General features: G+C 39.7%; 1 protein-coding gene across 1 annotated transcript in view; it reads right to left on the reverse strand.

The window, feature by feature from the left end:
- The window catches only part of Swap70 (switching B cell complex subunit SWAP70), a 69,987-nt gene extending 56,520 nt beyond the window's left edge, over positions 1 to 13,467 (reverse strand). Inside the window, exon 1 of the mRNA XM_026409593.2 lies at positions 13,296 to 13,467. Coding sequence (XP_026265378.2) covers positions 13,296 to 13,394 — 99 coding nt within the window. The 5' untranslated portion in view covers positions 13,395 to 13,467. The remainder of the gene's footprint in view (positions 1 to 13,295) is intronic.
- Positions 13,468 to 15,401: the final 1,934 nt, after the last annotated feature.

Consider the following 15,401-nt stretch of genomic DNA (forward strand, 5'->3'; position numbering starts at 1 on the left):
AAGAGGACTATGAGTTCTTAATTTGTAAAAGGACTGCCACTAAATCACTGTAATCAGGGTGTTTGCAAGTTTCTTTAAAAAGCTGAACTTATCCCACTTTAAATGCCTGTTCTTCCAAAGGCCATTCTTCCAGCACCCACATGATTTCTAAGCAATTCTGCTCATTCCCCTGATTTGAAGAATAAACTATTGTTACACAATAAAGATCCATATCCACGCCAGAAACTCATCTCTCCCATTCCTTCAATGGCAGTCTAGTGTTGCCCTTGCAGGGCCTCTGCTGACAAGAGATGACTAACTGGCTGCATGAGCCCTCTACTGTGGTCTGCTGTTGTTCAGTGGTCTGCCATTTACCCTTTTTAAGCATTTTGCCCTGCTCTCATGAAAATGAAATCAAGGATAGTAAATGACTAAATACTGTTTTAACACACATGAACTTAATGTTCACCCTCCTACCTCGCAAAGATGTCTAGATTTTAAAAGGTTCTTTGAAATGTGCCCTCCAGTCACATCGTTTCCCTGTACAGGATGTGTGTAATGGGCAAGATTTAACACTGAAAAAATGGGTGTGGGGATCTCTATTCCAACACACTTATCTGAACTAACACAATTCTGTAGAATTATGTTTACAATTCATAACGGACAATCTTTTTTTCAAATACAAAAAGTCCTCTCAATTTACAAAATTTGAAGCTAATGGCAAATTACCAGAAAATTATTCCTAACAATGAGCCAGAATGACCAATTTCCTACAACTGCTATGCCCAGCAGTAGGAGCATTGTCTACTAGAAGTCCTACCCCTTTCCACATGGAGTCATTTCCCACCTTCCTGACAACATCCTTTAGTCCTGCTTGTCACTGCTTACATTTTGCTTGCTTCCTCTTAAATTACATTTACTCTAGTCATCCTCAAAAATCTCAAATCACTGTTACACTGCCCTATCTCAATCCCTGAATGTTAATCAATTATCATCCTAGACAATTAACAAATAAATCTTCAAGTGCTGCTTACATCATGTTATCTCCTCGCCTAAGTCATCAAAAGCCTATAGAAGTAGAAGCTAAGAAAGTATCTGAGCTTCATGTTTAAGTCAATCCACATGCCAGCTCCCTTTACTTTTCTATCCTTTAGTTTTTCCTTCCCCTTTGCACCAACAGTACAAATCTAGTCAAACAAGCTTCCTCATTAAACCCCAAGCAAACCCTATACCATGCCACTTCCTCTGCTGGGTCCTGAGCAAGGGCTCCATTTCTGCCTCACATACATGCCTTCTCACTCTGAATCCTTCACCACTCAAAACCAAAAGGGTCTCTCCCTACTCTGTTTCCCAAGCCATCTGTACGTCTTGTGTTATACTTCCACACACGAGAGTCAAATCCCTAAGACTAGGCCATTGTTGCATGCTCACAGACCCTAGCATCCTGTACAGTATCCTTAAGGCTTTCAATAAATGCTAAATCAGTTCTTTCTAAAAATTTGTTCAATAGTAAAACCATAATTCTTTAATGAGAACCATCTTAGAAAATATCCTACTCCTATCTCCTTACCTCACAGATAAAAAAGACCAGGGCCAGGGACTAGAACTCTGTCTGCTCCACAGCGATGCCCTTCTGCCTAGTCATATCCTTCAGGATTAGGTGATTCTCATAACCTCAAGGAAAACTTCACTAACCCACCTGGCGCAATAAACTCAGCATTTAATTCTGTTTCTTACACTAGTGGTATCTCAAATACCTAAAGTTTGGTGAGGAAAGATACTCTACCTACTCTTTTTCTTCTGTAGCCTAAATAACATAGAGTATGGGTTTAAGGAGGACTCAGTAGAAACATGATACTTACAGACAGATTAAGGTAGGATATCTCATCCAAAACCATCTGTTGTGATGTTGTCCATGGAGTATATGCCACTGAACTGGATTACATTCTAACTGAACTTTTTTTTTTTTTTTTTTTTGGTACTGGGGATTGAACTCATGGGTACTCGACCACTGAGCCACATCTCCAGCCCCATTTTGTATTTTATTTAGAGACAGGGTCTCAGTGAGTTGCTTAGCACCTCTCTTTTGCTGAGGCTGGCTGTGAACTCAAGATCCTCTTGCCTTAGCTTCCCAAGCCACTGGGATTACAGGCATATGCCACCACTGAATCACTTTAATTAAATCATTTTAGACACCATCAACTTGTCCTCTTCAGAACTGAACAGAAAATACTGGTAAATTTAATCACATAAAAATTTTAGTTTCTTTTTAAGAAAGATACAGGTTCCAGCACGGTGGCACATGCCTATAATCCCAGTAATTTGGGGAGCTGAGGCAGGAGGATCACAAGTTCAAGACCAGCCTCAACAATTTAGAGAGACCCTAGGCAACTTAGGAAGACCCTGTCTCAAAAAATAAAAGGGGGCTAAGGGTGTAGCTCAGTGGGTAAGCACTCCTAAATTCAATCCCCAGTACCCACCCCCAAAAAGATACATAAACAAAAAAGGATAAAAGCTCTGGGTGGGGGTTGTGGCTCAGCAGTAGAGCACTCCTTTAGCACGAGTGAGGCCCTGGGTTCAATCCTTAGCACCACATCAAAATAAATAAATAAAATAAAGGCATTGTGTCCAACTACAACTAAAAATATATATATTAAAAAAAAAGGATAAGAGCTTCAATATTCAAATCACTCTAGAAATCAAGGGGAAGGGAATCATTATCTGAAATCAATTTCCATGCACATATGAATTTATTGGGATGAACCCAACTACCTGTATATCCATAAAGCTCTAAAAAAGAGAGAGAAAGAGAGAGAGAGGGAATTCCCAAATACGAAAAAAAAATTGATTCATTATACTAGCCACATTTCAAGTACTCAACATTCACACGCAGCTAGTGGCTATCCTTTTGGACAGAGAAGCCACAATACATTTCCATCTATGGGACAGTGACCCTAACACAGTCTTGAACATATTTTCTGTGAGGAAATAATTTTATTTTTGGCCTTCCCCCAACAATCTAGCATAACTGCTTCCACCATAAGTAGCAATCATTGCTCTAAAATGATTCATCTCCAATACATTCTCCCTCTAGTTTAAGCACTTTAAAAAAATTGGAAAAATACCTTACTCATATCTAAATATATAACTAAATGAAAATTAACTTTTAGAAAAGAAGCTGAAAATGACCCATTTGCCTAAGACAAGCTATAAAACTGAGCCTGCAGATTTGTTTTGTTTGACCAGTAGTTTTTGTTGTTTTTAATTGAATTTGTGTCAAATATTAACAAATAGATTATCTTTTAAAAAAATTAAAAAGAAAGGAAAGGAATTGCTGTCCAGCTAAAATGATAGATAGATGACAGCCTTGAGCTACCTTCAGAGTCTGCAGCCAAAGGTTGAGCATTACTTTATCCCCAACATGGTATTCCCCTAACAGGCAGTCTGTACCAGACCTCCTGGTATTGCCAAGAACTGTAGTATGGTTTGACAGCTGCTTTTCCCAATCCTGCTTATTCTCCTATATGCACAGGAGTTTCTTCCCAATGACATTTTTTTACTCCTAACACTGTCTCAGCATCCATTTCCTAGAGAAGCCAAGCTAGGACACACACCTTCTAGCCAAGTCATTCTCCCAGGTTTCTGGTACTTGGTAGTCTAATTCACCCAGTCCTCTTGGACTTTTTTTTTTTTTTTTTTTTTTTTTTTTTTAAGTACCAGGAATTGAACCTAAGGGTGCTTAACTCCTGAGCCACATCTCCAGCCCTTTTTTATTTTTTATTCTGTATTTTGAGACAGGGTCTCACTAAATTGCTGAATCTGGCTTTGAACTTGCAATCCTACTGCCTCATCCTCCCAATCTGCTGGGATTACAGGTGTGTGCCACCATGTCCTCTTAAGATATTTTTGGTGCTATGACATTCTTCAAAGATGCCATGTTAACAACAACAAAAAATTCTTCAAAGATGCCTTTATGGGATTACGTCCTACTCCTTTCCCCTTTCCAATCTGTGAACATTTCCTGAAACCTAGTTTTCAGATCTGAATTCTTTCTTTCTTCTTAGAAAGTGTTTTTTATTCTGAAAACTTTAAGTCATCTGCATTCTAATGACTCTCCTATCTATTTCTGATCTTGACCTCTGAAACAAGCACTGGTTTACATCACTAACCAATACTAGAGATTTCCATTCTAAATCTGCCTCACATCCAAAACCAAAGGATAACTCACTTTTTTCTCCAAAACAGGTGTTCCTCCCTGATTCCAACTTTAGTATCACCATTCCCTTAACAATAAAACTATAAAATCTCTTAGTCTTGTACCTCCTTTTTTTAGTTATCCCTCTTTCTGGATCTAATACAGCCCCAGCCAATGACAACTTCTCTCTCTACTGAGGAAGCTCTCTGTAAAAGATACTGCTGCACATTTTTTCCTTCCCAGAGTGACTAACAGAGTGACAAACATCTTCAAATTCATACACCATTTCATGGATCAATTTTCTTCAACATCAATTTTGGTAAGAAATAAGTAAATATAATTTCTGATGTCACACATTAAAGTTGTGCATTCTATCCATGCAAGCTTATCCACTGTTATACAGTATGACCCCCACCTTATCCACTGGGATATATTCCAAGACTCCCCCAAAAGAATGCCTGAAACTGCAGATGGTACCAAACCCTGTATATATCTTTTCCTTAAAAAAAATACCTATTATAAAATTTAAAATAAATTAGGCATTCTAACAACATACTATAATAAAAGTTATTTAAAATTTATGGCTGTGTGTGATGGCACATGCCTGTAATCTCAGCGTCTCAGGAGACTGAGGAAGTTGAGGTAGGAAAATCACAAGTTCAAAGCCAGTCCCAGCAACTTAGCGAGGCCATAAGCAATTTAGCAAAATTAAAATTAAAAATTTTTACTAAAATTTAAGAAATTTTTTTGGGCTGGTAATGTGGCTCAAGTGGTAGCGCACTCACCTCACATGCGCAAGGCACTGGGTTCAATCCTCAGCACCACATAAAAATAAAGATATTGTGTCCACCTAAAAAAAACTAAAAAATAAATATTAAAAAAAATTAAGAGGGGCTGGGGATGTGGCTCAAGTGGTAGCACGCTCGCCTGGCATGCATGCGGCCCGGGTTCGATCCTCAGCACCACATACCAACAAAGATGTTGTGTCCACCGAGAACTAAAAAATAAATATTAAAAAATTCTCTCTCTCTCTCTCTAAAAAAAAAAAAAAGAAAGGAAGAAAACTGTGCCTGAAGATGCTCTGTCTGACCCTTTTAAAAAAAAAAATTAAGAAATTTTTAAAGGGCTGGGGATGTGGTTCAGTGGTTAAGTGCCCCTTGGTTCAATCCCCAGTATTAAAAATAATTAAATAAATATAAACCTTATGAATTATTTCTGGAATCTTCCATTTGATATTTTTGGACCACAGTTCAGAACCACGGATAAGAGGAGAACTTCTGTATGTCTTACCAATCCCATTTAATAGATAAGCTTTTTTGGTGGTGGTATTGGAGATTGAACAATTGAACCCAGGAGCACTCTACCACTAAGCTACATCCCATCCCTTCTTTATTTATTTTTTCAATTTTGAGACAGGGTCTCACTAAATTGCCCAGGCTGCCCTTGAATTTGCAATCCTCCTGCCTTGACCTCCTTAGTAAGATGGTATGATAGGTACACACCAGAGCACTTAATATTAAAATACAAGAAAGTAAGTTTCCCAAAGTCATCGAGGTAAAGGACCTCAGAATTCCAATCTAATCCAATCTATTAACAGTCTGTTGTCCTGTTACCAAACACCATTTCTCAGATCATCAATGAGACCTGAGTCAGCTACCCACCAGCTCCAGCTCTCAACTCCAGTGTAACAGCTATCTGGCTGAGAATCCATTACCCTATCAACAGAAAGAAGATGGGGATGTGCTTCCTGGAAAGCAGATAGTGTCCCCTCCTCCCAAAGCTGCCTTTTCAGTGAAGTGTAATATCACTCAGCATTGTCCCTATGCCCAGAACAACTTTTATAACAACGAGTGTCACTTCTGGCTGGTACACCATGCTCATACATACCACTCTTCTGGTCCAAATTACACACTTTTAAAACTAATTTTTCTTAAAGAATCAAAGAGTACCCAAGGCATAGAAAAGACTAAAGATGAAAAAATAGTTTTTTTAATATTACAGAAATCTACTTCTTAATCACAATATCCTCTTAAATGAAATTCAAGTATATGCAGATTTCCTCTGAAACACTTTTCCCTCAATTGCTGAGAAATGCAGTTTCAAGTACACAAAGATTAGGAGTAAAAAGAGGAATGCAAAACTGTGGCACACACCTATAATCCTAGCTATTCAGGAGGCTGAGACAGGAGGCAAGAGGACCGATAGAGCCCAAGGAGTTCAAAGACAACCTGGGCAACATAACAAGTCCCTGTTTCAAAAAAAATAAAAATAAAAAAATAGGAACTTGGATGTGAGAAGAGAAGAAGAAAATAAGGCAGAAGGTAGAGAAGAAAGTCCTTTATCTTATGAAATGCAGCCTTGGGGAAGGTAAAGGAAGCTGAGGCAAAGGGCTACCCTATGCTCAGGCTGTGGGAAGGGAGGGAACACAGACATGCAAAAGAGGGAGTGAGAAGACAAATAGAAGTTCTCTGTTGAGTTTTGATGTGCTAATTATCACTGATAGCAGAAAGGTCCTGTAAATCCATAACACTAGGAGGGAATGAGAAATACATAATTAGCGATGGCAAATGCAGCAAGTGGGAAAAAGCCACCCAAAGCCTCTCCCATCTCTAGGTCCATTACCTGTACCTCTGACTATGGTCAAACCCAAAGGAAATACAAAGAGGGAATCAGAGAAATTTAGAGATCTGGATCATAAGATCAGAAATGCACTGGCTAACCGGGCACAGTGGCACACATCTGTAATCCCAGAGGTTCAGGGGAGACTGTAAGTAAATAAAGGTCCAACAACAACTAAAAAAAAAATTTCAAGACCAGCCTCAGCAATTTAGCAAGCCCCTAAGAATCTTAGCAAGATCCTGTCTCAAAAAATAAAAAAGGGCTTGGGATGGAAAGAAAAGAAAGCAAGAAGAAATGCATTAGCTATTAAGATGAAGGGCCAGCCAGGCATGAAGGCAAAGACCTGTAATCCCAGAGACTCAGGAGGCTGAGACAGGATTATTGCAAATTCAAAGCCAGCCTCTGCAAAAAGTGAGGCACTAAGCAACTCAGTGAGACTGTGTCTCTAAATAAAATTCAAAATAGGCCTGGGATGTGGCTCAGTGGTCAAGTGCCCCTGAGTTCAATCCCTAGTACCAAAAAAAAAAAAAAGAGAGAGAGAGAGAGAGAAAGATAAAGGGCCAACACCAAAAAAAGTGCTTCATGGTCTACATGTTATCTTTAATAAGACAAATTTACATATATTTCCAAAATAAACCCAAAATTTTCCAAGTTATCTCACTGAAAAGTTTCTAACTAGCAAGAAACAGAAAACAGAAATATCACCATTTTTAAGATTTTTAAATGCCTGATGGGCTGCATACTTTGGGTGAAATGTGAAAAATATTTACAAAGATTTTATTAGTTTACTCATCACTCTGATCCCCTGACCCCATTTTTTGTTTTAGTGCTGGAGTTGAACTCAGGGACACTTCACCACTGGGCTACATCCCCAGCCTCCTAACCCTTTTTATTTTAAGACAGGGTATCACTAAATTTGCCCAGGCTGCCCTTCACCTTGCAATCCTCCTGCCTCAGTCTCCCAAGTCACTAGAATTACAATCATGTGCCACCACACTTGTCTAACCCATTTTTTAAATAAGATTTTCTTATTCCTAAACAGAAACAACTTTTACCACAGGGGTTAACAGAAACATAACACAAAAGATTAGAGAAAAAACTGTACATGCCAAATTCATAAGAATTAACCACGTCTTTGTACATTGTGTTCCACACAATAAAAGCCCTTTTTACAATTTACTTCCCTTATATTTTAGCTGACTACTGGCCTCACTCAATTACTTTTGTAACTAGCAAGGTTAAAACTTTTAAGGTAAAATGCCACCATGGGAACAGAATACAAGATATTATTCAAAGATATGCAAACCAATTACAAGATAATGAATAAAAAAGATTTAATTGAGGGTTGGAGTTATGGCTCATTGGAAGAGCACTTGCCTAGCATGTGTGAGGCACTGAGTTCGATTCTCAGCACTGCATATAAGTAAATAAAGGTCCAACAACAACTAAAAAATATATATTTAAAAAACCGATTTAGCTGAGGGGCTGGAGCTGTGGCTTAGTGGCAGAGTGCCTGTAACATGTGTGAAGCACTGGGTTTGTTCCTTAGCACCACATTACAAAACAAAACAAAAATAAATAAATAGATAGATAGATAGATAAAAGTAAACGCATTCTGTCAAAAAAAAGATTTTATTGAAAAACTATCATTAAGAAAATAACATAGGGCTGGGGTTGTAGCTCAGTTGGTAGCCCATTTGCCTTGCATATGTGAGGCCCTGGGTTCGATCCTCAGCACCACATAAAGACAAATAAATAAAATAAAGGTATTGTGTTTGCCTACAACTAAAAAATTTAAAAAAAAAAGAATAAAGCCTCAAACTACCCACATTGTTCCTCTAAAAATTGTTTCCATTTAGATCCTCACTAGTTGTAAGCCTTTTAACACCAGAAAGGTACAATTTTTTTAAAAAAGCTGTTTCTAAAACCAGGATAAAAATGCAGAGCCAATAAGTTTATTTCAAGACACTTCCAGCCCTGACATGTAATTCACATTCCAACCACAATTGCAAAGTAAAGTTATAAGTTGCAAAAATATCACTAGAGTTTGCTATATTTAAGATGAAAACACTAACTATAAGAAATTAACTTTCATTATTCTATCTTCATGGAATTGCATGTATTTCTAAGTAACATTGGAGATTTACTCTCAGCAATACCACTGAAGTACTAAATAATATGAAGATAATTTTTAAAGAGCAGAAAAAATAATTATTGCCTCTACTTCAAATAATATAACCTAACCCTATTCCCATTATGACTGTTGCAGACTTATATCATAACCTAAAAGGAACAACATCTGTCCCTCCATAAAAAAATATTAAAAATGTATAGTTGGGTGCGGTGGTACACACTTGCAATCCCACCTACTCAGGAGGCTGACACAGGAGGATCTCAAGTTCAGGGCCAGCCTGGACAACTCAGCCAGATCCTATCTCAAAATAAAAATATAAAAGGCTGGGGGACTGGGTATGTAGCTCAATGCTTACCTAATAATGTGAGGTAAATAAATAAAATAAAGGTATTGTGTCCAATTATAACTAAAAAATAAATATTTTTTCAAAAAAGTTTCAATCTCAGTAGTTTTCAATCTCCTTTCAGTTATCAGATATAATAATAGGACTGCATTCAAAATGAATAACACAACCTATACAGTTTGTTCTAGAAAGGAACATTCACAAATACAAATTTAAATGCAAATACAGAATGTGCTTCTAGAGGTTTCATTCCCCAGGGTTAGCCTACTGACAACTACTTCAAGATCTCTATACAACTGTAAAAAACTTAATCACTTAAGTTTAGTGGCCTTCTGTATTCCAAGCCTGCCAAACAGAATAACACCAAATCAATATGACAATAAAATAATGAGTTGGCATCTATCAATCAAATTAGGTTAAAAATGCCAGGCTTGATGACATTAATCCAGAGCTATTCTGGAAGTTGTAACCCCAGCTATGCAGAAAGCTAAGGCTGGAGGATTGCATGTTGAAGGACAGCTTAGGCAATTTAGGGAGATCCTGTCTCAAAATGAAAAAAGAAAGGGCTAGGGATGTAGTTCAGTGGTAGAGTACCCCTGGGTTCAATCCCCAGTAACACTCACAAAGATTATTGTATGAATGAATCAACAAATCAAGGCAAAAACTCCACTCCTAGTTAATGAAACATCAAGCTTCAGAGTTAAACACCAAAAGAATACTCAGAAGGCTAAAGGAAGGGAACTTCAAAATCAAAGTCAGCCTAAGGAACTTGGCAAAATCCTGTCTCAAAATAAAAATGTAAAAGGACAGGGGATATAGCTCTATGGTAGAGCACCCTGGGTTTAATTCTCAGTACCGAAGGAGGAGGAAGAGGAGGAGGAGGAGGCGAAACTTACACAAATTTTAAAATATTTTCAATTCCACAAACATTTGCAAGATGAACATGAATGAATTAATCATTAATCTCAATTTCTCTTATGTAGACAAGGGAGACAGAAAATACAACTGCACAGATGTGTTAACAACACCTTGTGATTGAAAGCTGTGAACTGGGGGGTTTTTATACTTCCTCCCAAGCCTGCTGTCAAGAATCCCCTGGGGGGCTGGGGCTATAGCTCAGCGGTAGAGTGCTTGCCTAGCACATGTGAGACCCTGGGTTCAATCCTCAGCACCACATACAACTGAATAAATAGAATAAATGTATTTAAAAAAATCATCTGGGACCGGGTGTGGTGGTGCATGACGACCGGGGAGACTGAGGCAGGAGGACTGCCACGTTGGAAGCCAGCCTCAGGAATCTAGCACAGCTCTACATAATTTGAGACACCATCTCAAAATTTAAATATTTCTTTAAAAAGGGCTAGAGATGGGGGCTAGGGTTGTGGCTCCATGGTAGAGTACTCGGCTAGTATGCATGAGGCCCTGAGTTTGAGCCTCAGCACCACATAAATATAAAGATATTGTGTCAACCTAAAACTCAAAAATAAATATTTAAAAAAAAAGGGTTGGAGATGTAGCTCAGTGGTTAAGCACCCATGGGTTCAATCCCCAGTACCAAAAAAGGAAAGGAAAAAAGAATACCCTAAGCACTGTTTCTATAAACAGCAAGAAAGACAATTTTAAATGCAATACAGCAAAAAATAATAGAACATTTATGTCATTAATTGGCAGCAGTTTGAATTTCTTCCAAGAAGATGGACATTTGTGTCCTTTATTTTTATTTATTTATTCACTTTTTATGTAGTGCTGAGGATCAAACTCCATGAGGTAAGCGTTCTACCACTGATCTACAACCCTAGCCTTAATGTCATAAATTGGAAAACAAAGAAAGAAAACACTGACCCAAAGTGTAAAAATCTTGACTCCACACTTAATGACTACTTAAAACGGTGACTTTGGACAAATCACTAAACATCTCAGAAGCTTCATCTCTCATATCTACAAACCTGAGGGGTGATCTGGGAAAAAAAGAATAAACTATTCTCTTAAGATCTTTAAAATATAAATGCTGATAGAAAGCAAAAAAACTTAACATTGATGGTTTTCAATGTATGTAAATTAATAAACATGACAATTATAACAAAGCAGGGAGTGTAAAGCAAAATATATGGTGATATAGTTCCTACATTCCTCTTAAAGTGGTTTTATGAATTCTGAATAGATTATGAAACTTTAGGTAAGTATGTTGTTAACTTCTACAGCAACCACAAAAAAAAAAAAAAACCTAAACAAAGATTAATTAAAAACTCAGCATTAAAATGGAATAATAGGGGCTGGAGTTGTAGCTCAGTGGTAGAGTATGTGCCTAGCATGTGTGAGGCATTAGGTTCAATCCTCAGCACGGCATAAAAATAAATAAAATAAAAGTTATTGTGTCCATTCATGACTAAAAATATTTTTAAAAAAGGAATAATAAAATATACTCAAATAATATAAGGTAAAGAGAAACTTAAAAAAAACAAACCAAATAACAATAATCACATTAAGTGGAAATAATCTAAATATACCAATTAAAAGACAGTTGTCAGAATGGATGAAAAACAAGACCCGGCACACATACTACCTAAAACAAATACACTTTAAATATAGTGGTTGTAAACGTAAAAACAGTAAAAAGTAAAAGGCAACTCTATTCATAATCACCAAAAACTGCAAATAACACAAATCTTGGAGGGTGAACAGGTAAACAGTGGTACATCCATACAATAGAATGTTAGCGATAACAAGGTAAAACATAGTGAGTAAAGGAAGCACATTCCAAAAGTTACATATTGTAGGATCCAATAGAAAAGACAAAACTATAGCAACTAAAACAGACCAGTGGTTACCAGTGGTTGGGGTGGGGGTGGGGCAACATGAGAACTAATGATGTAACTATGAAATCTGGTTGTAATAGTGATAGGATTCAATCTTTACACGTGTTACACCAAAAAAGTCGATTTCACTGTATGCTAATGTTTTTTACAAAATAAAATAAAAAACGTGTTTGAGCTGCAAACCATGATTCGATGCATGAGTAAAAGAGAGGCTGGCAAAAGGAAGACAAGGGAGAATGCTAAGTCCTACTGGCATAAAAAGCCATTACTCAAAAGAACTTCCTGATCACTGCACAAAATATACAAAGCAAACCCAATCTTCAGAAATTTATTCTCAGAACAGGCTAACTACTCATTCAGATCCAAAATGTGTATATTTGAAAATGCCAGTGAATGGATCTTCTTGTCTGTTTCCATATTTTACACTTTGAAGAAGCTGCCAATTTCTCCTGGCTGAGTGCCACTTTCCTTGCTTGGGGTTACTCAATTTACAAGTATCCCTTTATGTATACCTTACACTCTTAGTGAGGAGGTCTTTGGCAGCCACAAAAACAAAGGCAAAAGCAATAGCTTTTGCAAGGTGCCAGAAAGAATCAGTACTCCCCACCCGGAACAAAGTCCCCCCCTGCGGGTCAGAACACACCCTCTCGGCTAGTTCCAGGTCTGAGGACGCTGGGTGGGGAGGTCTTCACAAGTTAGAAAGCTTGCCTCACCGCCCAAGCCTCCCCAAGACGACCAGTGGAGGCTGGGCTCTGGGGCGTTTTCCCCCTCCCTCAACTGCCCTGGCGGCGCAGGTGCAGCTGGTCGTTTGAAGGACTGCCCCGTGTGGAGCTGTGGGTTGCAGAGGGTCCTGCCCAGCGACCCTGGGCAAGTCCCGTCCTTTTGCCAAGTAAGGTGGAAACTCTGGGAAAGTCGTCTAAAGGACCCTACCCACCACCATCTCAGAGTCCAGAACTTTCCGAGCCCCTCACGCCAACCGGGAATCAGACTCGCCCCTCACAGACCCCATCCCAGCCCCTCCCAGCTCACTGGGAACCCCACGGGAACGAACACGCCCGCCCAATGGCTCTCCCCCAAGGCGAAAAGGAAGCAGAAAACGCCAAATCCCGGTCTCGGCCCACGCCGCCACGCGGAGGCCTCTGGGTGGCACCCGGCCCGAGGCCGCCCGCCGGGTCCTGCTTCCACCCCGGAGGTGGCGAGGGCGCCCACCTTGAGCTGGGATTTGGAAACTTTGCCGCTGTGGTCCAAGTCCAGCGCGGTGAAGGCGTGCCAGATGGCCTTAAGCAGCTCGTCCTTCAAGCCCCCCATGGCTGCTGCCCTACTGCCCGAACTGCCCCACACCTCCCAGCCTGCGCGTCGGCCCCTCAGCCACTCTGCCGCCCCTCCGCCGCAGCCGCCCGCCCGGGGTCACCTGACCGCAGCAGGCCCCGCCCCCCGGCCCCGCCGGCCCCGCCCACTCCGCCGACTGCCTGGGGCTGGGCTGCCAGGCGGGCATGTCTGCTGACCCGCCCCAACGGCAGTTGGACAGTAAACACCCTCCAGAATCTCTGTAGTTGGTTCCCAGGACAGTTTAGGCCATTTTCAGTGCTTTCATACCCCGCAAAACAATGCGCCCACCCAGAGGAAAAATTGGAGAGGTGAGATGAGTGAGCAGCCTATCCAGCCCGGCTTGTGTCCCGCACTGAAAAGGGGAGCCCTGGTCCTGCCCAGGATGGTGTCACTGTCTGGGGAGGTCAAACAAGGCCCCGAAAGGCCTCGGACAGAGCTTCAAATGCTAGCTGCGTCCAAAATTAGGAAGGATGAAGAAGAGCAGGGGAAGCAGGGAAGGTCCTCTAATGGAAGTTGGTTCATTCTTATTGTTTTGCAATTGCATATTGATGTCTACCCTGTAGTGGGCTCTGGGAGCCACAGAGATGGTTTTCAAGGTGAGTTAATAAGTCAATGGGTCACTGCCCCTACTAGAAGAAAAAAATAGGTCCAAATCTATCCCGACAAGGTTCCTAAAGCACAAGAAGTAAAATTTAAAAATCAATAAATGGGATTTTATCAAACTAAAAAGCCTCTCACAACATAGGAAACAATCGAGAACACGAAGAGAGCCTACAAAATGAGAGAAACTCTTTACTACCTACACCTCATATAGAGCATTAAGCCCCCAGGATATATAAAAAAAATCAACACCAAAAAAAAGAGAAAAAAACCCAATCAATAAATGGGCAAAGGAACTGAACACTTTGCAGAAGAAATATGAATGGTCAACAAATATGGGAAAAAATGTGCAACACCACCAGCAATTAGAGAAATGCAAATTAAAACTACACTGAGATTTCATCTCACTCCAGTCAAAATGGCAATTATCAAGAATACAAGTAACAATAAATGTTGACAACAATGTAGGAAAAAATATACACTCATATACGGCTGGTGGGACTGCAAATTTGTGCAACTGCTCTTGAAAGCAGTAAGGAGATTCCTCTGAAAACCTAGAATGGAACCACCGTTTGACCCAGTTATCCACTCCTAGGCATATACCCAAAGGACTTAAAATCAGCGTACTATAATGATGTGGCCACACATCAATGTTCTTAGCAGCTCAATTCACAATAGTTAAACTATGGAACCAACCCAGGTGCCCTTCAACAGATGAATGGATAAAGAAAATGTGATACATATTCACGATGGAATATTATTCGGCCATGAAGAAGAATTGAATTATGGCATTAGCCAGTAAATGGATGGAACTGGAGGCTGTTGTGCTAAGTAAAATAAGCCTCAAAAACCAAAGGCCAAATGTTCTCTCTGATACCTGGATGCTGAATCACAATGGGGAGGGGGGGGTGAGTAGAGGTTCACCAGATTGGGGAGGGCATGGGGAGAAAGAAGGGCGGATGGGAATGCAAAAGACAGTAGAATGAGTCGGACATAACTTTCCTATGTTCATATATAAATACACAACAGTGTAACTCCACATCATGTACAACCACAAGAATGGGAAGTTATATTCCATGTATGTATGTCAAAATACAGTCTACTGTCATGTATAAGTAAAAAGAAAAAAATTAATGGGTCAGGCAACATTTTCTTGCTAACTCCCAGCTGTTGACAGTCAGTTCACATCTTAGGAAGGGTTTGACTGGTGTAATGCTCTTTCTGGTGTTTCTGTGCTTGCCTAGTAGGAAATCTGGGAGGACCACAGCAAATCACGCCACCCATTTTACTAATCTGAATGGGATGGCCACTTAAAAGAACATTCAAACCTAGGAGAGTGTCCTTATGAATGTAGCCATTCAATTCATACCTGTTAACAATAGTCAG

Source organism: Urocitellus parryii, chromosome 4, assembly GCF_045843805.1.
Source record: "Urocitellus parryii isolate mUroPar1 chromosome 4, mUroPar1.hap1, whole genome shotgun sequence".
Lineage (NCBI taxonomy): Eukaryota > Metazoa > Chordata > Mammalia > Rodentia > Sciuridae > Urocitellus > Urocitellus parryii.